The sequence below is a fragment of the Dama dama genome, chromosome 29 (genome assembly GCF_033118175.1).
Source record: "Dama dama isolate Ldn47 chromosome 29, ASM3311817v1, whole genome shotgun sequence".
Classification (NCBI taxonomy): Eukaryota; Metazoa; Chordata; class Mammalia; order Artiodactyla; family Cervidae; genus Dama; species Dama dama.
The window spans coordinates 17,947,952-17,973,043 of record NC_083709.1 but is presented as its reverse complement, the minus strand read 5'-3'; the positions used below and the strand labels follow the sequence as shown (position 1 = coordinate 17,973,043).

Below are 25,092 nucleotides of genomic sequence, written 5' to 3'. Positions count from 1 at the left end.
AGGTCACAGGATGTGAGATAATAGAAAATATATACTGGTCTCTGCCTCTGGTTCCTGGCACAGAGTTCCTGAAGCCCTTGTAAATTCCTAAGTGATAAGAGCACTAGGGGCATCTTTTGTTCTATTGAGGTGACTCTGGGTGGGCATCTGGACAGGGGCTGGTCACCAGAAAGACCAAAGCATAATTAGAAGCTTGGAATTTTCAGCCCCACCCTCCATCCTTCTGAGAAGGGAAAGGGGCTGAAAATAGAGTTAATCATGCATGAAAAAAACTCCATAAAAATCCTGAAGTACAGTATCCAGAGAGCCTTCAAGATGGTGAACGCATCCACATCAGGAGGGCGATGGGCCCCCAGCTTCAGGGGACAGAAGTTCCTGTGCTGGGGACCCTCCCCGACCTCTGACCTGTATATCTCTTCATCTGACTACTCATGTGTATCCTTTATTACATGCTTTAATAAACTGTTAAGTGTAAGGAAGAGTTTCCCTGAGTTCTTGCAATTTGATCACACCCCAGGAGGTGGGTACTGGAACCTCTGATCTGTAATTTGTTGGTCAGAAGCAGGTGACAACCTGGGCTTGCAGCTGGGGTCTGAAGTGGAGCAGGGGGCCCCCGGTGGGGCAGTCTTTTGAGACTGAATCCTTAATGCTATCTCCGGGTAGATGGCATCAGAACTGAGTTAAATTGTAGAACACCCAGGTGGTATTGCAGAAAATTGGTCAGTGAAAAACCACACATTTGGTGACCAGAAATGAAGTGTTTTGTCTGAGTTAGTGAAGGAGAGTCATAGGGAAGAAACATACAGTAGGGAAGAACTGGTCTGTTTGCTTCCTCGCAACACCGCCACCCCCTGCCATTCAAAAGACAAAAACTGAGGTTTTGTCTAAACACAGGACAAGCTGATGCTCCCAAGACTGGAGAGATACAGATGGATACGGAAGAAGGGCAACTTACCAGAGGACAAACCATGAGGATAAACCTCCTCAGGAAGCAGCACCAGGCTCCTTTTTACCCAGTACATCATGTCTGGCTTTCAACAAAAAAATTTACAAATTATACTAAAGGGCAAACCACACAGTTTGAAAAGAAGGAGCAAGTATCAGAGTAAATTCAGATATGACATGGATGTTGTGGTTATCAGACTGGGAATTTTAATTGTGATCAGTAATTCCCTGGCAGTCCAGTAGTTAGGACTCCTCACTTCCACTGAAAGGGCATGGGTTCAGTCCCTGATCTGGGAACTAAGACCCCACAAGCCTTGCGGTGTGACCAAAAAACAGAGAAAAATCTCTATGATTAAATTGCTAAAGGTCTAGTGGGAAAACTAGACAACATGCAAGAACAGATGGGTAATGTAAGCAGGGAGATGGGAATTCCAGGAAAGAGTAAAAAAGAGATGCTCAAAATCAAAAACACCGTCACAGAAGTGAAGAATGCCTTATGGGTTCATTAGTAGACTGCACACAGCTGAGCAAAGAGTCAGTGAGCTTGCTGCTGCTGCTGCTGCCAAGTCACTTCAGTCGTGTCCGACTCTGTGCGACCCCATAGACGGCAGCCCACCAGGCTCCCCCGTCCCTGGGATTCTCCAGGCAAGAACACTGGAGTGGGTTGCCATTTCCTTCTCCAATGCATGAAAATGAAAAGTGAAAGTGAAGCAGCTCAGTCATGTCCAACTCTTCGTGACCCCATGGACTGCAGCCCACCAGGCTCCTCCATCCATGGGATTTTCCAGGCAAGAGAACTGGAGTGGGGTGCCATTGCCTTCTCTGCAGTGAGCTCGAGGACATGTCAATAAAAATGCCCCAAATTGAAAAGCAAAGAGAAAAAAGACCAAAAAAAAAAAAAAAGAAACAGTATATTCAAGAACGGTGATTCAACTACAAAAGCTGTAAAATGTTAGTCACTCAGCCATGTCTGATTCTGTGCAACCCCATGGACTGTAGCCTGCCAGGCTCCTCTGTCCATGGGATTTCCCAGGCAAGAATACGAGAGTGGGTTGCCGTTTCCTTTTTCGAGGGATCTTCCCAACCCAGGCTTCCATGCCCAAATGGACTAAGTTACATCTTGAGCAAAATTAATTCAACTATTCAAAACAAAAATCAAATGTAGTACTCAGGCTTCCATGCCCAAATGGACTAAGTTACATCTTGAGCAAAATTAATTCAACTATTCAAAACAAAAATCAAATGTAGTACCCATAACCTTTCCAGGATCAAAAAAGGGTTGGGCCTGGGGAGACACCATTCCAATGGGCACTTTGTGAACTGACGACCTTGGTCAAGATACTCAGAAACTCTGAACCTCTTTCTTCGTCTTCAAGATGGGAATGTCGTAGGGTGGCTCTCGCGGCGTTGAGGAGAGCAGAATCGCTGTTCTCGGGGATGGCAATTTGGAAGGGTCCTCTGGTTTGGAAGCCCAAGGACACTTGTCGCGCCTCTGCCGGCACCGGCTCGCACTGTGCGTTCATCTCGGGTTGGCAGCACCTCGCCCCATCACAGCAGGATGTTGTAATCCCTCCAGGCTGAATTGCAACAACTTGCTCGACTCAGCCCACCAAGGAGACCCAGGGAGGGCAGGATCCGGAGTCTGCCACCTGAGAAATCTGAGTCAATGTGACCACACCCGGCCTGCCTCAGGGCCCAGCCCACAGCTCGCCTCCCAGTGGGAGTGCTAAGCCTTCCTGGGACTCTTCTGTTTTCAGGATGACCTGGCCACACCTTCCTCTGCTGCACCCAGAGCTGGTCCCCCACGAAGGGGTTCGGGAGCCCCCGGTGACAGGGAGCTGGCCCTGCTGCCAGTACGTCCTCTTCTGAGGGGCCACCAGTGCCTTCCCATGACTGGGGTCCCCACTTCGTGTGGTGAGTTAGTTGCTAAAGTGAAGTGAAAGTGATAAGTCACTCAATCCTCTGCGGGAATTCTCCAGGCCAGGATACTGGAGTGGGTAGCCTTTCCCTTCTCCAGAGGATCTTCCCAACCCAGGGATCGAACTCAGGTCTCTCACATTGCAGGTGGATTTTTTTTACCAGCTGAGCCACCAGGGAAGCCTGACTTAGTTGCTGAGTTGTGTCCAACTCTTGTGACCCCGTGGACTGTAACCCGCCAGGCTTGTCTGTCCGCGGGGTGTCCTGTAGGCAGCTCTTACTCTCATTCTCCTCTTGTGCTCAGAGGAAGAGACAGACTGCACTGAGAGTCTTCTGCAGGTGTTTCACTAGGTCCTTTTTTCATTTAATCCCACAGCCACCACTGGAGGAAGGAAGCCTTGAGAATGGGGCCCTGAGAGGGGCCATTTGAGCTCCCAGTGGCGAGGTGACAAGGAAGGCGTGGGGGTAAACTGGGGAGAAGTTCATGATCAAGCCCCCAGGCTGGGTGTGGAGGTCTCAGACATAGGGGTTCTCGTGTTGAGAATCGGAAGGAACTCCCAAGTTGGGGCTGTGGCTACGGCGATGCAGCCCTGATTGAGCATCTTCATCTCGGGATACACTTCAGGCCTTCAAGGCGCGGTACCCGCTGTGGTCTCTTCATTTGCTTCTTCATTTAAGAGTCGTCCTGAATCTGCGGTGCACCAGGCACTGTCCTGGGAGCTCCAGGAATACAAAGATTAACTCTGCCTCCAGAGGCCCTCCACCTGAATGGGGAAAATGATACATCCCAAAGTTGTAACACAGGGCTTCCCAGGTGGCACTTGTGTAAAGAATCTGCCTGCCAATGCAAGAGACATGGGCTCTATCCCTGGGTTGGGAAGATCCCCTGGAGAAAGAAATCGCAACCCACTCCAGTATTCTTGCCTGGGAAACCCCATGGACGGAGGAGCGTGGCGGGCTACAGTCCGTGGGGTCCCAATGCAGCCCCTCACCAGGGGAAGCCTCGAGGATGAGGGAGAAGGGGACTCTTCTGCCAGCCAAGGTGCTGGGCATCGCCCCTGAGTTCTCACACCTTCATTTCCCCAGGTTCTGAAGGCTGGATGGAGTTGGGATCTGCCTTCAGCTGTTTTCTATTTTCTTAACAAATGTTTGTTCTTTTGTTTGTTTGTTTACTTCTGACTGTGCTGGCTTTTCCTCGCTGCGTGTAGGCTTTCTCTAGCTTCCTTGAGCAGGGCTGGCGGCTCTCTGCTGTGATGCCGACCTCTCGCTGCGGCGGTGTCTGTTGCCGCAGAGGACTGGCTACAGAGTGCAGGCTCAGCAGTTGTGGCACACGCCTTTAGTTGCCCTGTGGCCTGTGGCTCGTGGAATCTTCCCGAATCAGGGCTTGAATCCATGTTCCCTGTGTCAGCAGGGGGATTCTTATCCACTGCGCCACCAGGGAAGTCCTGTTAATAGGCTTTTGTTCCATCTGGGTTCAAAGGGTGTCCCGGCTGTTAGGTGAAGGGAGGCTACCTGAAGGCCACCCGCTCTAGTTCTTCCACACCTGGTTCCCTCAGCTGATGCACTCGTGACAGGAGGGACAAGGGGAAGGGGAGGTTGAGATAGAAGCTGGGGTCTTTCTCACACTCCCCACTTACACAAAACACATTTCTAGATTACTCTATATGGAGGGATGTGGCTTCTCAGGTGGCATAGTGGGAAAGAATCCACCTGCCAATGCAGGAGACACGGGTTTGATCCGTGGGTTGGGAAGATCCCCTGGAGGAGGAAATGGCAGCCCACCCCAGTATTCGTGCCTGGGAAATCCCACAGACATAGGAGCCTGGTGGGCTACCGTCTATGGGGTCACTAAGAGATACTACTGAGCACACACGCATATGGAGGAATGTGCATATAATTCTGCCTATTTATCACAGAGTTAAAAATGTTGTTAATAAGGGAGATTGTAGGAGAAAGTCACTCTTCAGGTTCAGGTCAAATGAGTCAGCAAAGAACTTCCCGAAGCTCACCACCCAACTTGATAACGCCCACATGACAGCTGAGGAAGGTGCAGCACCATCAAGCCTGTGTAAACGTAGCCAGGTCTCAGGTATGGCCCACAGAGTATGTCCCAGGGCACGGCAACGCATTCCCAATGACACAAGTTGGTAGGTCTTGAGGGTGGGTGGACCCTGTACTAAATTTGTTTCTCTGTCCTGAACTGGCCTGGGCGCAGCCTGAGGTTGGGGCTCAGTAGACGTTTTCAGAACTAATAAATGTCTTTCAGCAACCATGTACTTTTCTCTGAGGAAATGCGACATGGGACATACCAACAGAAAATTTAAGATGAAACTGGTTACAAAATTCTTCCTTTGGTCAAATAATTCACTGTGCTGTAGTTTTCCTTAAAAGTTGACTACTTATGTGGCGGTAAAAAATCTCCCTGCAATGTAGGACATGTGGGTTTGATCCCTGGGTCTGGAAGATCTTCTGGAGAAGGAAATGGCAACCCACTCCAGTATACTGGCCTGGAGAATCCCATGGACAGAGGAGCCTGGCGGGCTGGCTCCAGTCCATGAGGTTGCAAAGAATCGGACACAATTTAGTGATTAAACAGCAACGCTTCTGCAAATGTTCAGCTCAGGTGGGAGGAAGGCACCCTGCCATCACCCCTCGCTGGCAACCCAAACGCCCATTCCTCCCTACCCTTTCCTATGCACTGCCTCTGTCTGCATCCCCTGCACTGACCCCATCAAGGCTTTGAGCGTGGCTTCTGAGTGTAATCAGGATTTCCTAAGTGAAGAGCATATTTTCCTCAAGGAGTCTAGTCATCCTCTTTATGAGGACACGATACTAATTTGCTCAGTAATAACTGAGCGCTATAAAACCTGGTATCAGAGCATCCAATCTGACCTGGCCAGCTCCACAAGCCAGTGCAACAGGCTCCAAACTGCAGTGGCTGCAGAACCTGCGAGACAGACAGGGTGACGGCGGGGAATTTCTTACTCAAATCCAAGGAAGGCGCTGCTGGCCGGACCAGAGGCTGAGATCGCTGGGGCAGACGGTGCTGACACATTTCTCTGATGTTGTTCCTAAAAAACGCAGGTCCCGGCTTGTCCTGCCAGGGTCAGCCAGCAGGTGAGTAGAGCAGAGATACGCACCGTGGGATGAAACAACTGCTCGTTTTGATTTCACCTTTCAGTAGCATGAGTATTTGCTACAAATTGGAAGGAATTCCATCTTTGTTTCATAGACTGGCAAACAGGTCTTAGGAAGCTGAGTTACTCACACAATATCCCACCAACCTCTTGACCACGATGGAAAAGAAAAACCTATTGAGAATTTCTAACATGCCATGAACCCAAAAGTATTTTCCGGTTTGTATAAACAATACTAACTCAAGTTAACTGTAAAACTCTTTGCAGTTTGCCAGCTGCTTTCAAATATATTCTCATTTAAAAGTAACTAGGGCATGTGAAGAGCATCAGCCATAGAAAACTTTGCTAAGATCCCGCATGTCGCATGGCCACAAAAAAAAAAAAAAAGAATTTTTTTGCTAGGACAGGTGATGTCACAAGGGTGAGGACTAAATAAAAAATCGTGGGTGTGTGGCCAGGGAAGAGAAGGGACTGGAGCATCGCTGGTTCCCTGGGAGCACCATCAACCTAGTGATAAAAATTGAAAGAGGTCCTTTTATAAAATACAGTTTACCCATAAAAGGGGATAACAATAATAGTTATCTTACTGGGTTGTTTGAAGACTAAATGAGTTGATTTATTTAAAGTGCTTGGAACAAGGCTGGGCACATAAGACCACATGTAGTAATATTATTTTCTATTACAATTAACAGTAAAGGAAAGAAGGGCATTACCGACAACATTTAAGAACCTCTTAATGGCAGAGAGATTTTCCTGGACACCTACATTCCCCTCTTAAAATTGAAGGATGCCAAAGAAAGCATTAACAGCTACAGTATTAACATATTTTCACCTAGTGAGATAACCTAATGCAAAAAACATGGCTCATATATTAACTGTTTTTAAAATATCACGCCTATGAAATTCAGGTGTCCACATGCACTTCATTGTTCTAAATTCCACCTTAGATCCGGAAAACGAAGTGGCCTGAGAAAGAGACACTTCGGAAAAATGGAAGCTGAGCATTTCTAGAGAAAAATAAAAGATTCTGTGTCAAAGCAAATGGTCACACTGTCTGCTCTTTGCTGCGTGTGTGCCTTTTTCTCAGGCTACCCTCTCGATTATTAAAGTCATCTGGTTCTTTCTGTGGCCCACTGAAATCATCATCACAGTCTACAGGTGCTCTCCGTGAGAGCCACACTTACCTAGCCTCGCGATGTCACTGCCCTGGGCTTCCAGCTCTGGGAGCGCCCCGCAACCCCTCCCTCCTCTGGTCTTCCCACACCCCCTGAACCCCAGATGACTGGTGTGCACTTAGCTGCTCCCTAAATGCCCATTCACTTCCTCCTCCTGCACACAGTTCAGCATATTCTCCTGACTCTTCATTTTTATTGGTAAAGGAAGTTAAAGTAAACAAAAGGCAAAAAAGAGACAAACCCACCCCAGTCTATATACATACAAAGATAATTATCTTTAGGTTTTCTACATGGCCACTCCCTTCTGAAATTCTAGTTCCATAACAAGACAGGACAAGCAGAGATAACTTGGGCATGTGCCTTCTGGGAAGAAAAGTGACTTTAAAAATCTTTGGTGCTTTATTATACCGGACCTTGCTTGGAATTCTAAACGCTGAGGGCCACGATAAACTCAGAAACTAGACCTCATAAGAATTTTCCCTGTGGGGTGTGTGTGTATACTTTTAAGCAGTTAGCATCATTCAGAGTATTAGGAGACTAAAATCAAACATACTTCATACACTTTCTCCGTTTTAAGAATCTCAGGGCCATGCTTCTTCATATATAATGTGTGACCCCAGGGGTTTAAATCAAGGGCATGAGTTCATCAGGTGGTGGTTTGAGTTTTCATTCCTCTTATCCAGGAGCATATCTACAAATCAGGAGGAAGGCAGCACACTGCCCGCCCGCGTGTCACAGCCCCGCGGCTCCAGACAGGTCTGCAGGATGGGGAGCAGGCAGCCAGCAAGGGCTAAGAGGAAAACCGGGAACGGAAAATAAGAGGGGAGCAGGGAGGAGGGAGTGCAAGGGTGAAAGGATGCAGAAGAGAAGGCAGAGGTCAAGAGAACAAAGAGAGCGGAAGAGAGGAAACCACAGCGCTGGACCTCAAAACCCGCTGCACTTTTCTTTTTCATTCTGTGTCCCAAAGAGGTGTTACGGTGTCTGCAGTTTTCTGGGGAAACCCGAGTGTGGAGAGTTGAACCATCACACAGGCAGACAGGGTGTGTCGGGGCGGGTATAAACACAGGAGGTGACACCAGTTGGTGTGAGCAAGGCTGAAGGTATCTTTTACACTTTATGTAATATTCATTTATTTTATTACTATTACGGGAGTCTCAATCGTGATGAAATTAACTTCATAAACTTAAGAGTCTCATTGTTTTGTTTTGTTTAGCCTCCTGAGGATCTCCTGATGGTCAGAGGTGAAGAGGAGCTCTCCCTAGGGGATCTGTCCTCAGGGACCCCAAATGGATACGTATCTGACCTCCGACTCCCGCTAAGGAACTGCGAGAGGCCTCCTGTGAGAGCCGGGAAGTTAAACTGTCTTCACTGTCACCTCACTGCTTCCAATCTGCAGTCTTGAGGAAGAAGACTTCAAAATACACGGCTGTCACTGCTCAGTGGGAGAGCGAGCATTAGCGCAATTTCCCCATCACCACCAAACCAGACCAAAGCAACTCTCTGATTTGGGAATGTAATCATATAAAACCAACTTGGCAGAGACACGTGGGTTGGCTATAGAACAAAAAGAACTCTCTGGATGCCTTTTAATCCTTTAATTAGACTAAGTCCTTCAGAAGCAAGCACAGTTCATTGTTACTGAAGGAAACCAAGAGCAAATACAGACAGTGAGAGACACACACGCGTGTGTGCATATAACGCTGTGCTCACACGAAGGTGAATAAATGTGCCAAAGGACTCAGAGTCCAGTGAGAAATTTATTTGTCTGTGACAGCCATGACTTGGAACATTGAAACGTTCTGGGAACAGGATTTGGGAAAACATGGTGTGGGCGAGACGTGGCAGGGGCCAGGCATGTCGGAGGTGGCGTGGCCCCCCGGGTGAACCCAGCTGACGCCCGGCCGGGAGTCTGTCCCGGCAGCGCCCCGACACAGAGGAGCTGGGAGGCACTGCCCCAGAGAACTTACTTGGAACCTTTCTTCTTTTTCTTCCTTTTCACTGGTGTTTCATCTAGCGTACTACCCACTGCTGCCTCAACTTGCTCTGGTCCCTTTTCCTTTTCTCTCCTTTTCTTGGGCTTTGGCGGGGAGTCCTGCTCATCGAGTGGCCCCACGCGACCCTCTCCAGCCCCAGCTGAAGCCCCAGGATTCTCGTCCCAGCGAGGGTCTCCCAGCTCACATTCCACTTGGTTTCTCTTCTTCTTGGCCTTAGGTTGGATGTCGTTGTCCGCATTTTTATCTTTTGCCTCTTTCTTTCTCTTCTTCCTCCCTTTCCTTTCCACTGGGGTCTCTGAAGCCTTGGGCCCTGCAGCTACGCCTTGTGCCTTGCTGTTCCGCTCCGCCATGCGCCTGGCAAAGTACTCGCGGATGGTGAAGGCGCTGGTGGTCGTGCGGGAGGTGTCCGTCTCCTCCGTGGCAGACGGGCTGGGGTGGTCCTGGGGTGGGGAAGAGTGAAAAACGGTTATTTACCAGCTAATTACGCCTCACCACATCCAGGAGGCCTCCACCCGGAGCCCCACACACTTGGCAGCCCGGAGACCAGGCTAGGGGACCAGGTCTCCCCTCGTCTCCTCCTCCTTGCTGGCCAGAGCCGAGCTGCGCAACACGGAACAAGGCGGCCAGGTGCACCGGCTGAGGACTGCACAGGCCGGAGGCCGGACAGGAAGACGCTAACTTCACAAGGTAGATGGCAAGTCACCTGGACGGAATTCTCAGTGAACAGCTCCTTGGCAACAACACGATAAATGGCAACAAAAGTCCTAGAGGCTCAGAAACAAAGACCCTGAAAGCCCGGAGCTTTGTGGTTTCATCAAGACACCTCCTTCAGCTCGCTGTGGATACACAGGCTTTTGTGCCCTGACCCACAAGCTTAGAAACCGTGTATATGTAAACCCCAGAAGCCACGTGCCAACCTGGACCCTGGTGTGTCCAGGGCACCTTCTTTTCCCTCCAAAGGCAAAGCGTGGCCCTCTGGCAGCCACTCAGGGGAGGAGGTGCCAGGGCTGGGAGACAGGAGATGTCCCCTCCCGCCCCCCAACTGCCGTGACCTAGACACTCATGGCTGTGTCCGTTCTGCTTCTAAATGGAGGAATTACTCACTCGTAACCACTGGGATTAACTGCGGTTTACATTTTAATTTTAAATAAATACACTCCCAGTTGTAAAGCTTGAGAAGAGAAAAAAAAACCCTAACTTAATAGGTTGGGGAAAAAATGAAATGCTAGTATCACACCATATAGGTTGTGGCTGGCTGGTAGTAAGGAGATGAAAAGGTGTGTGTAAAAAAGGAAGTACCTTCAAGTGGAAGAATATAAGGACTGTGTTTTAAGTAAAGTCAGTGTCTGGAATAATTTTGCCCACAGTCTTTTAAAATAAGCCATTAAGCAATTAAGCTAAACTTAGGTTTTCATAATTACCTGGGTTCTTCCTTCATATTCACTTATTCACAGAGGAAGAGATTGGTTGTCCAACCCTTTCCAGGTTGGAAAACAGTTTTCTAAATAAATCCATTTCCAATTGGAGTCCACAAATTATTCAGAACTTGGCGGGCAAAACTCTGTTCATGCAGCTAACTTTATTACAACCAACACATATAACTGAACTACATATCTTCTTGTTACAGCAACACTGCAGACCCAGCCCAGTGGCCTCCAGCCTGAAGCTCTGACTGACTCAGTATTATTTCAGTGGGCAGTGGGGCTTTGAATGGCCATTGCCCCAGAGAGTTGTAACCAAAGATACCTTACCAACAACAGCAAACTTATTTGATCAATACAAACCTAATTTTACTCAGGGCTAAAAACACAAAATCATGTAGTCAGTTTTTTAAATTTCAAAAGGTAAAATGTAGAACACTTTTAACCAAGGTGGAATCAACCAACTGAGCTTTTTAAATGTTATCTATCAAAATAAATAAATAAATAAATGTTATCTATCAGTATTCGATTTTGCCTGGAAGCCCAAGAAGTAATTTTGAGGAAAATTTAAAATTAGCTGCACAGGAGCCAAAAACAAGGTCACTTTGTCTTCTGGTTCCTCAAATGTTGAAAAAGATCTGAAGTTTTGCAGAACAGGATGAAAAATCTTAAGACTCTCTTGATCCCAGCCAATCCCAGTCTCATGGACAAGAAAGGTCCTGCCTTCCATGAAGTAAGGGCACACAGCCACACACAGCAAGTCAGTATGAAGGCGGCCTGTTTATATAAAACAGGGCTTATTTAGTTTCACAGTATTAAAGGAGTTTGTTTTATGTGGGCCAACTCCTCTGGAGCGTCTCTGTGTCTTAGGAGCTCAAATTCAAGTCATATCCTATAGCTCCTTACCTTGTTCACTCATTTATTACCTTCTGAATTCCTGCTTTTAACAGTTAAATCACAGGAACTAATTACTGGTGTTAATCACACTTTTAGTTACTAGAAAATACAAGATCATTTTTGAATCACTTATTGAATTCAGTGGGCCTTTCTAGTCCCAGAAAATAACTCTGCTCATAATCAACTCCTCTGGTGATGAGGATTTTGATAATCACGGGCCACTGCACATCAAGCTCAGCAGGGCATGGAGACAAGCCAGAGGTGCCGGCACCCAAATGCTGTTGATCCCGAGGAGAGTGTGGGCAAGACAATGACTTTCGGGGAGAGCTGGGGAATGCCAGGGGCAGCCTCCCACACTCCAAGAGTGTATCTGATTTAAACACCATGGACACGAAGGAGGGACAGGTTGCAAATCTGAATGCTGTGGAAGCGAGGAAGGCCCTGGTCTCATATTTCATGCTTTTACAGATCCAACACCCAATTTTACTGCAGTGATTACAGTTCTTGTTTCTATATTCTCAGCCACAAATGTGAAAAATGCACACTTCTTCAAGAAAACTAATACTTTTCATATCTAGTTGCTTCTTCAAAGTAAATAAGTACTGAGAAACGCGCTAGATACTTTTTAGTACTGAGATAGAATCCACTTGCTTCTTCCCAGGTTTCCACTAAACACATAATGCAACCTCAAAAAAATAAATTCTGTAATACCAGATGTGACTCACACTACTTCATAAACTTTGAGAATCCCAATTTGCTAGCAGTGTTCTAAAAATGAGTAAAGTAAGTTTAACTGGAAAACTTCCTGGTTCATACAAAATACTAGCAAGGGAGGTATGGCTAACTAATGATTTTACCAAATATTTGATTAACCTCAGGGATTTAGGAAACCTCTTCTTTTAAAATTCCAATTTCTGCTATTAACTAATGGAGAGCCTTAGATAAATCCCATAACGTCTCTGGGTCTCAGTTACTAAGCAAGTGAAATAAGTAGATTAGATTCAACTTGAAAGTCTAAAGGTTACTGAACTCTGAAATGATATTCGGGGCAGCCATTCCTCTGGGCCACCGAGAGCAGAGGAGGGAGAGTGGGGCCGGAGAAGCAAGCAGCAGGATGAGCTCAGCTCAGAGAGGACGAGCACCCCAACTGCCAAATCAAGATGCAGAAGTGCTAGCGATGCACTCACAAGTCCATGCACAGAAAAATATTTTATACTAACCACCTGTATAAAAATATTTTATACCAACCATCTGCCAGAGAGCAGATCTAGTAATCCACTTAGGAGAGCAGAAGGGGTCAAATACTATTTGCACTGAATAATTTGTAAAGAATACATTTAAAAGAATTAACACTATATATTAGAAGCTAAAATCAATAAAAGCAAGAAACTGGGGTTGACTATTAACTGGAATATGAATCTATTTTAAACTTACTTCCTGGAAATCACTCCAATGTTTCTAAAAAAAGGTGGTAAGAAGCTGTAACTTTTAAAATAGCAATCCCATTTTGTACTTAAGGGTTGTTTTGTTTTTTTTTTTAATTATTATTATTTATTTATTTGGCTGCATCTTGTCTTAGTTGCAGGCTTCCCAGGTGGCGCTAGTGGTAAAGAACCCACCTGCCAACGTAGGTAGACATAAGAGATGTGGGTTCAATCCCTGGGTCAGGAAGATCCCCTGGAAGAGGGCACAACAACCCACTCAAGGATTCTTGCCTGGAGAATCCCATGGACTGAGGAGCCTGGCAGGCTGCAGTCCAGAGGGTCGCACAGAGTTGGACACGAGTGAAGCAACTTAGCACACACAGTCTAAACGGAGGCGTGCCACGTGTTAGCTACAGCATGTGGGATCTAGTTCCCTGACCAGGGATCAAACCTGGGCCCCCTGCATTGGGAGCGTGAAATCCCATGGACAGAGGAGACTGGCAGGCTACAGTCCATGGTGTCATAAAGAGTCGGACACAACTGAGCAATCGCGCACACCCACATCCCACAAGCATCTTGGGTGCCTGAAAGATGCCCGTCACCCTTTCTCAGAAGAGGCTGTCCTTTGCTTTTGTCAGGTGCTCTCTCTAGAGGCTGCCAGCTCCATGAGCCACGTGCTCAGCCTCTCTGGAGGACGTTCCCTGTCCTCCGTGCCACTCAAATACCCCATCAGATGGATTAACAGTAAAAGGACCAAATAAAGAGCGTTCTCTTTATTATTCTCAGAAGACTGTTGTTAGTAACGTCTGAGGCAGGGAAACACAGCAGTCTGGATGGAGAATTTAGAGAGAAGTTTAACGGCAGATGCACCTTAAACCTAAAATCTTACTTGTGATAAGCTTACAGTCCAGGATGAAGTTTAAAGGCAAAACTTTGCAACCCAGCCTTTCTCATGTGTCACTGCTGATCTTAAGTGACAAGATGATTGAAGCCTTTTGATTTCCACACCAAGACACAGAGATCACGGTGCAACAGTAATCCTTCAGTGAGCTTTTCTCACTGAAAGGAAAAGCAGACACCAGCGCTCCAGGGTGATAGACTCGGCAGTGGGGTCATTAGCTCTGAGTGCTGTGGCTTGTGAAGAACAAAAGCTCACTTCCACCCTGGCCTGTCGTCAGCTTGCGCTGGATCCGTCTGGGAAGAGTTAAGAGAGCTTGGCAAGTGACGAGTTCGAAAGAACACTTGGCATATTTTCTAAGCTCTCCAGAGGGACAGTTCTGACAAACACAAATTAATTACGTCTTGATGTCATCGTGGGAGGTAGAAATTGCACCCATCCACTTAGGACAGTGATGAATTCAGGTCAGAAGCGATTTCATGTCCCATCAAGAGGAGGGCAGAGCTGAGGTGAGGGCGGTGCCTGACTGTGGGAGCACAAAACGCTTTGCCGACAGAGGGGGCAGAGGACACTGCTGGGGTCATCCACTGTGTTCCCTGCAATGCTCTTCAGACCCTCCGTATGCAGCCACAGGCATCACTTCCTTAAAGATCAAGTACAAAAGCGCCTCCCCCCAGAAGCTGGTCCCTTGGGGAACGACCTCTCCTGTTTACTACCTGTGACTAGCAATTTGTTACTTTTACCTTCTGGTCTTGTACAGTCTGCTTTCTAAGCATCTTCCCATGGAAACTGTAAGTCCCCTGAAGGCAGGAACCATTGCTCTTTCATCGTAGCAAGCCTCTCAAGAAAAGCAAAGACATAGTGCGGGTTCCAGGAAAGCACCAACCCCGGCAGATCAAGGCTGGGACGTGCTCCCACCACCCCCACTGCACCGGAAGCTCTGTGTCTGCTGGCTCAGGGTCCCCTGCAAGCCAGGCAGGGCTAATGACTAGAAGGTGTATGGAAGAGTGGGAAGGAAAGACAGAGCTGGCATTCTGAGGTGGCTGTTCTTCCTACAGGATGAAACCATGCTCCTCTAATCAGATGCCACCTTGCCTCTTGGGGCTACTGCAGGTACATCCCAGTGCCTTTTTAATGTGATCAGCTGGTTACTCCCTGTGGCCCTGAGCAATGCACAGTTCTGCCAAATGATCCACTCATGTCTCCTCTGGTCTGTTATTCCACTTGTTATCACACCACCTTCCAGAAAATTAGGTATTAATAAATCAGCAAAATGAGGTGGTGTGTTGTAGGGGTATTGTCACAGGCATGATGTGTGGTGAGCTGAACACAAGCAATAAAATAACCTGCGAGGTTTAAGCTAACTGTTCTTGCCATCAAAAGAAGAGACTGGAAAGCAAGAGAGTTCTAGGGTACAGAGGCAAAGGTAGGAGACATTCTGAGAAGACAAACAGTCAGGTCAAGTTCCATGAGAAGCCCCACGTTGACAGCAGCCTGCAGGTTGTCTTGAGCTGATCACACAACTGGTGAGGCTGCTGACTGCAGGCAGTCATCAGAATGGTTTGTCTCCAAAGGTTAAGCTCAAAAGTGATCAACACGCTGGTTAGAAAATACGGACAGTGTGACTCTGTCGACACCTCTTCTCTTGCCTTCTATGGCATCTTTTTGGTTTCCATATGATTGAAAACAGTGTTTCACTGACAAAGAGCTATTTCTGCACTCACAAGAAGTTTACGCAAGTGTGAAATCTTGCGTGTTTTGTTTTTGGGTTTTTTTTTTTCAAGATTATCATTTACTCACATCTGGAGTTAGGCTAAACATACAAAGTTAGGCTAAACATCTCAGGAAATAACCAGCCTTGTGGAATCTGCCTGGAAGACACAATCACTTTCAGGTGGGCAAGTATCGCAAGAGTTAAAAACAAATACAAGACTCTACTGACCGGAGGGAAGGTTTGATTTGAAGAGGGGTTAAAAATAAAAAAGTACAATGGGACTAGAATTATGCAGCACCTCTTAACTTTATGTGTGTGTGTGTAATGTGTATCTGTCATGCAAACAGGTTCTAGGGCCTGTGCAGGGGTTCCAGGAAGGCTCGAGTTCTCTCTTTTTTGCCGCAGCACACAACATGTAACATACGGGACATGTAATATCAGTTCCCTAACCAGAGATCAAACCAGTGCCCCTCATCCCCATGTTGGAAGTGCAGAGTCTTAAGCACTGGACCACCAGGGAAGTCTCCAGGAGGGCTCTTTCTAGAACAGGGCAAGCAGAGAACAGCCCAAGGGCCAAATCCAACCGCTGCAGATCTTTGCACACCTCACGGTGTGCTAAGAACGGTTTTTACATTATAAATAGTTCAGGGGGAAAAGAAAAATCAAAGGAAGACTATTTCATGACATGTGAAAATTATGTGAATTTCAAACTTAAAGTTTTGAATTTCATCAGAAAAAAAAAATTGTGGAAATGTGTTTTTTCTCCAGTATATAAGTAAACTAAGTAACTAAGCTAAGGAAATACCTACTGAATGAATGAACTGATTGTGAAATATAATCTGCTATTTGGAAATGTTAGATGCATGTGAAGTACATACACGCACACACATACACACACACATACGGAGTTGGAGGGCTTGAGGCTTCGATGAAGTTCTAATTTTAGTCTCTTGCTACTTTACTGAATTATACTGGTGAGTGCTAGAGAGGGCCGCTATTTGCCATTTGATTTCTGACAGACAAGGAAGAAGTTTGGTTATGAAGTGATCTGATATTAAAGAGAACTCACGACCCCCTGTAAGCAGGCAGACACCTCTCTAATGTTAAAACGCTGGAACACTGCCTGGAACCTACAGACTCAGAGAAATGAACTGGACATCTCAGAGAAGATAATGGGAACTGGAAGGGACAAAGTATCTTGCTTTTCCCTGGACAACAGCAGAGAAATACAAATAACGCCAAATTCCTCATAGGAAGGTCAACGCTAACAAAGCTGTTCATTTTGTTTTTCCACTTGCCTCATCAGCTGCTCAAATGACCACTCATTAAGAAAAGCCAACATAAACATATTTTAAAAGGATGGTTCTCTATGACAACTCCTCTCAAGTAACTGACATCAGAGCTCCTGATAAGAGTCATGCAGCCTCTGGGGAAAGAAGAAAGGAGCAGGTTTTCCAGCCTCTCTGAAAGGTCTCAAGGCTTGGAAAGTTGCAGTGATCCATGTGGCAACAGCTCACAACACACTGACCGTTACAAGATAAACGAGGCTCCTCCAAAGCTAGAAATGATCAATGTGACATAGGTACCAACTGCTTTGAATGAAGCCTAAAAATAATCCAAGTTGACTGTATTTTATAATTCTAGGTCAACTGGTTCCGTTCCCTGCTCTCTGGAGGCAGGACAAATAGCTTTGATAAGTGGTTGAAGGCTTGTGCTGGGACCTCCAAAAGCAGACACAGCAGCTAACGAAGGGTCTGTCTCCTCCTTCCTTACTCCACTGACTTGAAAATTGCTTAAGAATCATAACAACTCAAATTTAGGCCTCTTATTATAGAAAGCATAGCATCTTATGAAGATGCTAGAGAATCTAGTATTTTGAAACAAGGAATAGAATATGAACAGTTATTTGGAAGAGTCACAATTATTAAGAAGAGAAAGATAAATTAATTTAGGTGAACGAAGTTATTATTAAGTCCTCTCCCTCTGTTCTTGTGTACTATATAAGATTAATTATCATATAGACCTCTTTTTAAATTTTTTATTGGAGTAGAGTTGATTTACAATGTTACGTTACTTTCTGATGCACAGTGAAGTCAGTTTTATATGTGTGTATCCACTGTATATATATGTGCATCCACTGTTTTTTAGATTTTCTTCCCATATAGGTTATTACAGAGTACTGAATAAAGCTTCCTGTGCTATACAGTAGGTTATTATTATCTATTTTAAATATAGTACTGTGTATATGTCATTCCCAATCTTCCAATTTATCCCCTCCGCCCCATAACCACAAATTTGTTTTCTACATCTGTGATTCAACTTCTGTTTTGTAAATAAGTTCATGTGTATCATTTCTTTAGATTCTACATATAAGTGATGTCATACTTGTCTTTCTCTGATTTACTTCACTCAGTATGACAATCTCTACTATAGACCTCTTTTTAATTGACCAGAAATTAAAATAGCAAATGAAAATATTTCTAAAATACTTCGAGGAGTAAATATGGAAGGGCAAAATAATTCTGTGTTTAAAGGATATTTAAGGTGCCTCAGTGGCACCTTCTTCCTGCCAGTGCAAGAGACACAGGAGACGTGGGTTTGATCCTTGGGTTGGGAAGATCCCTTGGAGGAGGAAATGGCAACCCACTCCAGTACTCTTGCCTGGGAAATCCCATGGACAGTGGAGCCCGCAGGGCGACAGTCCACAGGGTTGCCAAGAGTCAGACACGACTGAGCACACATGCACAGTTAGTAAGAGTAAATTAGACAAAATTCTGAAGTCCTTGAATCATGCAACAAAAGTGAATTATACAAATAAAAGGAGAGAGACTGAGGACCAAAAACGTGGCCATCCAGCCCTTCCTGGAGCAGCTAGAGTGGCTACTGCTTACTTGACCAGGGCCAGGGCCCAGAAAGGAGCTCCCACCTCGGGGAGACACACAGTTTAAAAAAAAGCCGGGTGGGGGGGGGAATGGTCTGAGATCTCATGTAAGTATTCTTACCACAATAAAATTTTTTTTTAATAATACATCAGGAGAATTTATTTTTTAGGACAGAAACTAAACAAGAAAACTAACTACAACACAACTCCATTCAACAAAACCTCTAACCAATTAAACTGAGATTACAATTCCAGAGAGTTCATTAAAAAAGAAAACATTATTACTGCTATTAAATATATAATCCTTCTCTTATACATCATCATACATATAATGTAAATATATAATCTCTTAGTTTCACATAAACTATAATTTTATTTTATAACCAAAAAATTATTAGGGAGAAAGAACAAGTAATATACTGCCTCCCTGTTTGTTCAGAATCCTAAAAGTTCCTAAAGCAAGAGCTGCCGCTTGTTTGTAGACCCCTGACTGGCTCAACTCAATGCCTACAGAACAGCACTTCCCAAACTACCAAAGGAGAAGGACCATTTTTTATTTTACTTTTTTTTCTTTTTAAAATCTCCAATCCATTGCTGGCCAAGATTTTTGTTTAAAATAAAAATAAAAATTACTAGGAAAACAAAATTTCAAAAAGACACATAAAACGCAAGTTCCAATTTCTAAAACTTAATATCACACTATTATAAAAGTTTCTAAATGCTTACTCTCAATTTCTTGCCCTGTCACAAGCTGGCCATACTTTGAGTGGCACTGGTATAAAATATTCAAAGGAAAGAAAGGTGCTGAGTTTGGTACAATAGAAATGGCAATGACCTAGGTGTCAAGAAATCTGTCCTTTTGGACCTCAAAGCAAATCGTCTGCAAAACAAGCAAGGAGGGCTACTCAGTGACTTTCTTTAAACACGGTTTTAGCAGTGTGTGCCTTTCTCCAAGCAAAATCTTAAACAGAAGGTTAGTGTCTAACACCTGAGGGGAACTGTGGTTGAGGTGTCACTGGGGAAAACCAGAGCTCACATACCTCCTCTCCCCTTGTCAGGCCCTTGACAAACTCAGTGCTCTATGGAATACAGTTTGAAAAGCAACAGCTATTGCTCAGGTCCATTACAATTTTAATGTTCATTGTAGCCTAGATAATTTCACAGCACTCAGTAACAGGAGGCTAAGAAGCTTTCAAGAATAAAATTGGACATTTACCATTACCTAATAAGTACAATTCTTAAGGTGTTAATAACTTTTGGAATTCCAACAATTGGCTGTTTGTGAGCACTGGCCAGTGACCAATGTCTTCCAAAAGTGGTAGCAAAGTACCAAACCTGGTCTCTTTGATGGTGTAAAGTCTTAAGCTGCAAACTAGACGCTGAGGGTCTAGATGACTGAGGATGAAGTCAAGGTTGACCGCCTCCTACCTAGCGTGGCTCCAAAGAGGACCCAGAGGAGAAATGGTTAACTCGTAGACCTGCGTCACCAGTGCCCCACCAGTCACTTCAGACTACAGCAAGACAAGCAAAGCGCCGCCTCACTAGCCACTAGCTGTGCCCTAACCCAAAGGAAGGTTCCTCTTCATCCTATTTTCATTACAGCACAGGATGGAGATCTCAGAGAGAATGTTATTTCTACTTTCCAGCCAGAGGGAGCAAAGGAAAAATGTGTCAATATTTCACTCGTCTCCTCCAACACTGGGCCATCTATGTGTCGATTTCTTAATATCACAAAAGCTTTTAAACCTTTTGTTTGATCTGTCAACAAACAAAAAGCCAAATCTAATCCTTTCAGGCCAAACCTATGTCCTGGCAAAAGTCTAACCAAACAAAACAGCCCAGGGACTTGTAGCTCTGGCTGTTTTGGTAGCCCTTTCCCTCAGCCCTCGCTGCTTTTTCTTTCCTTCTGCTTTTTTTCATTCGTGTCTTATTATGAAGTTATGTTTGTTGATCTGGAAGACGACACACATTTTTAGTGGTACTAAAACAATCTTCAAAAAAGTGATGACCCACTTTCTCCTTTCTGGCCTTACAGAAAGTAGAGGCAGGCTCCCGAGCCCTGTTTGAAGTCCTTGCTGCCAGGAGATGGTCGGTTTATGTCTCTTGTCTGAGGACAGGAAAAGGACGCACTCTCGGCACCGTGTGCTGGAGAGAGATAAGACCAGAGATTTCTGTCCTCGGCACCTTATCAGCTCTTCCTGCTACTTTCCAGAGTGGAGAGCACCATGACTGGCAATAAACTAGCCTAAGCAGGGGCTGGGTGGCGGGCAGCTTGGGGATTGGAGGGAGGGAGGTAGGAAGGGGTGCAGAATGAAGAAAAGATATGAGGTTTGTAATATATCTCAAAATGGTTCGGTCCAAATAAAATTGCCTTAAAAAAAAAGGTACAAATACCCATATTTTACATCTCACTTTGCTAAAACTGCAGCAACAGGGGTAGACGTTTTTATAAGAACTTCCTCTCTGGTTGGAATGCATTACCACCTTCCTTGCTCCGAGCCCTGCCCCTAACTGCTTTGTGCTACTGGCTTCCGGGCACGTAGCACAAGTCTGATCTGCCTGTCTGCCTGTCGACGCTCTGCCTGGCGGGGGAAGGGGAGGGATGGGGGGCACACGGCGGGAGGCCTGTGAACTAGAGGCTGCAGACAGAATGGTTTCTATGGGCACATGTGCCTCCACTTATTTGACTTCTAAGTTAATTTTTCTTGGAGTCCAGTTGCTTTATAATGTTGTGTAGGTTTCTACTGTACAGTAGACATGTCTTCATTTAGAACCAGTGTTTCTTTTGGGGATTATGTGCGGGCAGTAAGAGCTGCACGGCCTGACCAGTGGGATAACCAGGTAAAGAAGAAAGATCTTGGAATCAGGCTCCATGCAAAAAGTCTGTGCAGAATTTAAATTACAGAAGTGAATAATTCACAACATAAGAGAATAAAAATGGAGAATATAATCAGGAATCAGTAGACAAATAACAAAATTAAAATTTAAGAATGCAATTTCTAAAAATAAAATGAAGGCTTCCCTGGTGGCTCAGTGGTAAAGAATCTGCCTGCCAATGCAGAAGACACAGGTTCTATCCCTGGTCCTGGAGGATCCCATATGCCGTGGAGTAATTAAGCCCATGCACCACAACTACTGAACCTGAACTTGAGTCCGGGAGCCACAATAAGCAAAGCCACTGCAATGAGAAGCCTAGCACCCCAGCAAGAGAGTAGCCTCCATTCCCCACAACTAGAGAAAGTCTGCACACAGCAACAAAGACCAAGACAGTCAAAAATAAAAAAATAAAATGAAATGAACTTGATTTTGCAACCAGTCAATTGAATCCTTTTACAGAACAAAATTCCAAATGACTTTGAAACACTGCAATTTGACTGTACATAACCTAATAGATGTACCATAAGGGACAAAAAGAATTGCCAAAAATAGTTTTTTAAAAACACCTCAACCTACTTTTTCTTTTTTTTTTTTTTGATAATCAAGTTATTGATGTTATTCTGTGACTACTATATATTCAATGGGAAATAAGCAAATGAATAACGTGTCATTTAAATGCTTTTATTTCTAAAATTGAGAAATTCCTAGATTTCTTACTGTGGCTAAATAAAAATAAAAGATTAATGACATTAAGTCTTGTGGTCCTGAATTTGAATGAGCAATGTGAATATAAACTCATGATATACTTTATCATTCAAAAAGGGTTGTGTCTTATTTGTTTAATCATCTGTCATTCAACAATGCTCTTGGATGGCAAGGAGAAATATCTGAGTTAAGAAGAAAAAGGAATTGGAAGGGTCTGGATCAAGGGAACTAGAAAGGAAGAAAGCAATTAAAATAACGTTACTCAGAAGAAGAATGATGAAATAATGAGAGATTATACTGCAGGGAGTTGTGACCATCCCTGGAGCCTCTTTATACACAGCCTGTTATACAGTATTGGCTAAACTATAAGATCCAGGCTGAGCCTAAATGACTAGAAAGCGGGCTCTGAAGTTCACTTGTAACTTCAACTCAAAGACAGCTGCTTTTATCCAATAATTTTAAGAAGGTGCCTCCAAGATATCAGCCTAATAGTCCTAGATTTTTCTTGGGATCTCTAAAAAAGAGTCTAAGATACATGGTAACCAATGATAATGTGTCATACATCATGATTAATCCAATCCCAAGTAACTGGGGCCCATTAAAAAACAGAATAGTGTGAATGCCAAGCTTTTGCCTCCATAAAAACATGTTTATCATGGTAACAAGGAGGAAGGGCTGGGATGAGCATGGGGTGTGATAATCTAAAATTAGATGACTGATTTAACTAAATGAATAATGTCACTGTTTTAAAAGTACATCACACACTTTTTAAAAAGAATTTCTTAGGATCACAAAGTAAGCGGGTAAACAACGTCCAATCTGAAACTTTAATAATTTTGGAATAAGAATTAGATGACTATCTAAAACTGGCACTCTATTATAGGCCTCCTTTTATTTATTTAATAACTTCATTTACTGACTTTTGGCTGTGCTGGGCCGCCGTTGCTGAGCACGGGCTTCCTCTAGCTGTGGGCAGTGGGGCCCCTCTCCAGCTGTGGTGTGCCGGCTTCTCACTGCAGTGGCCTGTGTTGCTGTGGAGCAAGGGCCCTAGACGCACAGGCTTCGGTAGCTGCAGCACGTGGGCTCACAGTTGCAGCTCCCGGGCTCTACAGCACAGGCTCAGGAGTTGTGGCGCATGGGCTTAGTTGCTCCGAGGCATGTGAGATCTTCCTGGACTAGGGATTGAACCTGTGTCTCCTGCATTGACAGGTGGATTTTTACCACTGAGCCACCAGGGAAGCCTACAGGCTTCCTTTTAGAAAGAGCACCGGCAAGAATGTTCAGATCGTACTTAGGGAAAGCAGCTTCCTCCGGTCAGCTTCCGTGTTTGAAACCCCATCTAATCTAGGTTACAGAAATCCAGACATAAAATGCATTTTAAGGCTAATTAAATCATCCAACCAGTCCATCCTAAAGGAGATCAGTCCTGGGTGTTCATTGGAAGGTCTGATGCTGAAGCTGAAACTCCAATACTTTGGCCACCTCATGTGAAGAGTTGACTCACTGGAAAAGACCCTGATGCTGGGAGGGATTGGGGGTAGAAGGAGAAGGGGACAACAGAGTATGAGATGGCTGGATGGCATCACCGACTCGATGGACATGAGTTTGAGTAAACTCCGGGACTTGGTGATGGACAGGGAGGCCTGGCGTGCTGCGATTCATGGGGTCGCAGAGTCGGACACGACTGAGCGACTGAACTGAACTGAAAGTTCAGGCCCACAAAACGTTTCAAAATTGGTCAAGTAAAACTGAGGGTCAAGACCCTCCATGTGATTTTGAGAGTTGAGATGAGAATTACAAAAGGAGCCCTGGACAAATGTCAGGGGATGCAAGTGAGCAGGCTGACTGTCACTACAGCTACTACATTGCTTAAAATGACTCTTCCTAATGCAGAAAACATCAGAAAGGCAACAGATGACAAAACAAAACCCAGCCACTTTGGCCTTGAGCTATTTGCAGAGACTGAGTGCTGTTTGAAGAAAAAAAAAGCTGGGTGAATTTCCTAGCAGCTCACTGGGTTTTAGTTAAGAAGTAACAGAACCCTGACCAACAGAAGTACCATTTTATGGTGGGATGAAATGGGAGATTAGGGTTGACATATAGACACTACCATGTGTAAAACAGAAAGCTCGTGGGAGCCCGTGTAACGCACAGGAGCTTGGCTCAGTGCTCTGTGAGGACCTAGAGGAGTGGAATGGGGGGTGGGGGGGAGGTCCAAGAGGGAGGAGATATATGCATACATATAGCTAATTCACTTTGTTGTTCAGCAGAAACCATCACAAAATTGTAAAGCAATACACTCCAATTAAAATAACAGAATACCATTATAATATCAAAAAAGAAAGGCCTACCAGAACTCTGACTCCCAATAAACACAGAGAATTTATCATTTAAATCTTATGGAAGAAAAAAATTATCCAGCAAATTCCTGTAAAGCTTTAGGTTAAAGATTTTCTGTTTTAAACAGAATTTTTTGGCTGTTAAAAAGTAGATCCAGTGGAATTACTTAGGATTATGATGTAATGACTGATAAGCATTGAGAATTCCATTAAACTACACTAAGAGCTCCTGGTGAAATCCTACTAATTTAGGGCTGAGTTTAAGCTTCTCCCATTATCTCTATGGCCTAGCAAATTAACAAATCAGAATCCTCCTTAATACTTTCCAGCCAAAGTCTACAGAAGACAAGATTCTTACACTTCATCCAACAGTGCTTCAGTGATCAATTCTCCAAAAGACTTAATGACAAAATAGTCCAAATTACAAAGAGTGCCTAAGAGAAATACTTATTTAAACAACACTGAACAAGCCAGTGTTGAAACAGCAATTTTTAAATAACCAGTTTATGAATACACGTTGTGATATACGACTCTCTATATCTTTCTCTATATCAATATGTGGGTATACATTCTCCACGTGAGGATAGAGTCATGCATCCTAAAAGGAATACGGCAATGTACTGTGAAAAGTTCTTTCCTCCTTAGCAAAACAAGGAGTGATTTGTTGCCAGGGGAATCAAATTAAACATGGAAGGACTGGTTACCTAAAAGATCCTGGGCTGGTGCCATGGCTAGGAGATGAAGGGCTTTTGTGTGGTTAACCTGGCA

The 25,092-nt window shown here is 44.8% G+C and overlaps 1 protein-coding gene across 1 annotated transcript in view; it reads right to left on the bottom strand.

The window, feature by feature from the left end:
• Positions 1-8,918: 8,918 nt before the first annotated feature.
• PINX1 (PIN2 (TERF1) interacting telomerase inhibitor 1) overlaps positions 8,919-25,092 on the bottom strand; it is a 61,381-nt gene continuing 45,207 nt past the window's right edge. The window contains exon 7 of the mRNA XM_061132357.1: positions 8,919-9,608. Within this exon, the coding sequence (XP_060988340.1) occupies positions 9,138-9,608 (471 nt within the window). The 3' untranslated portion in view covers positions 8,919-9,137. The remainder of the gene's footprint in view (positions 9,609-25,092) is intronic.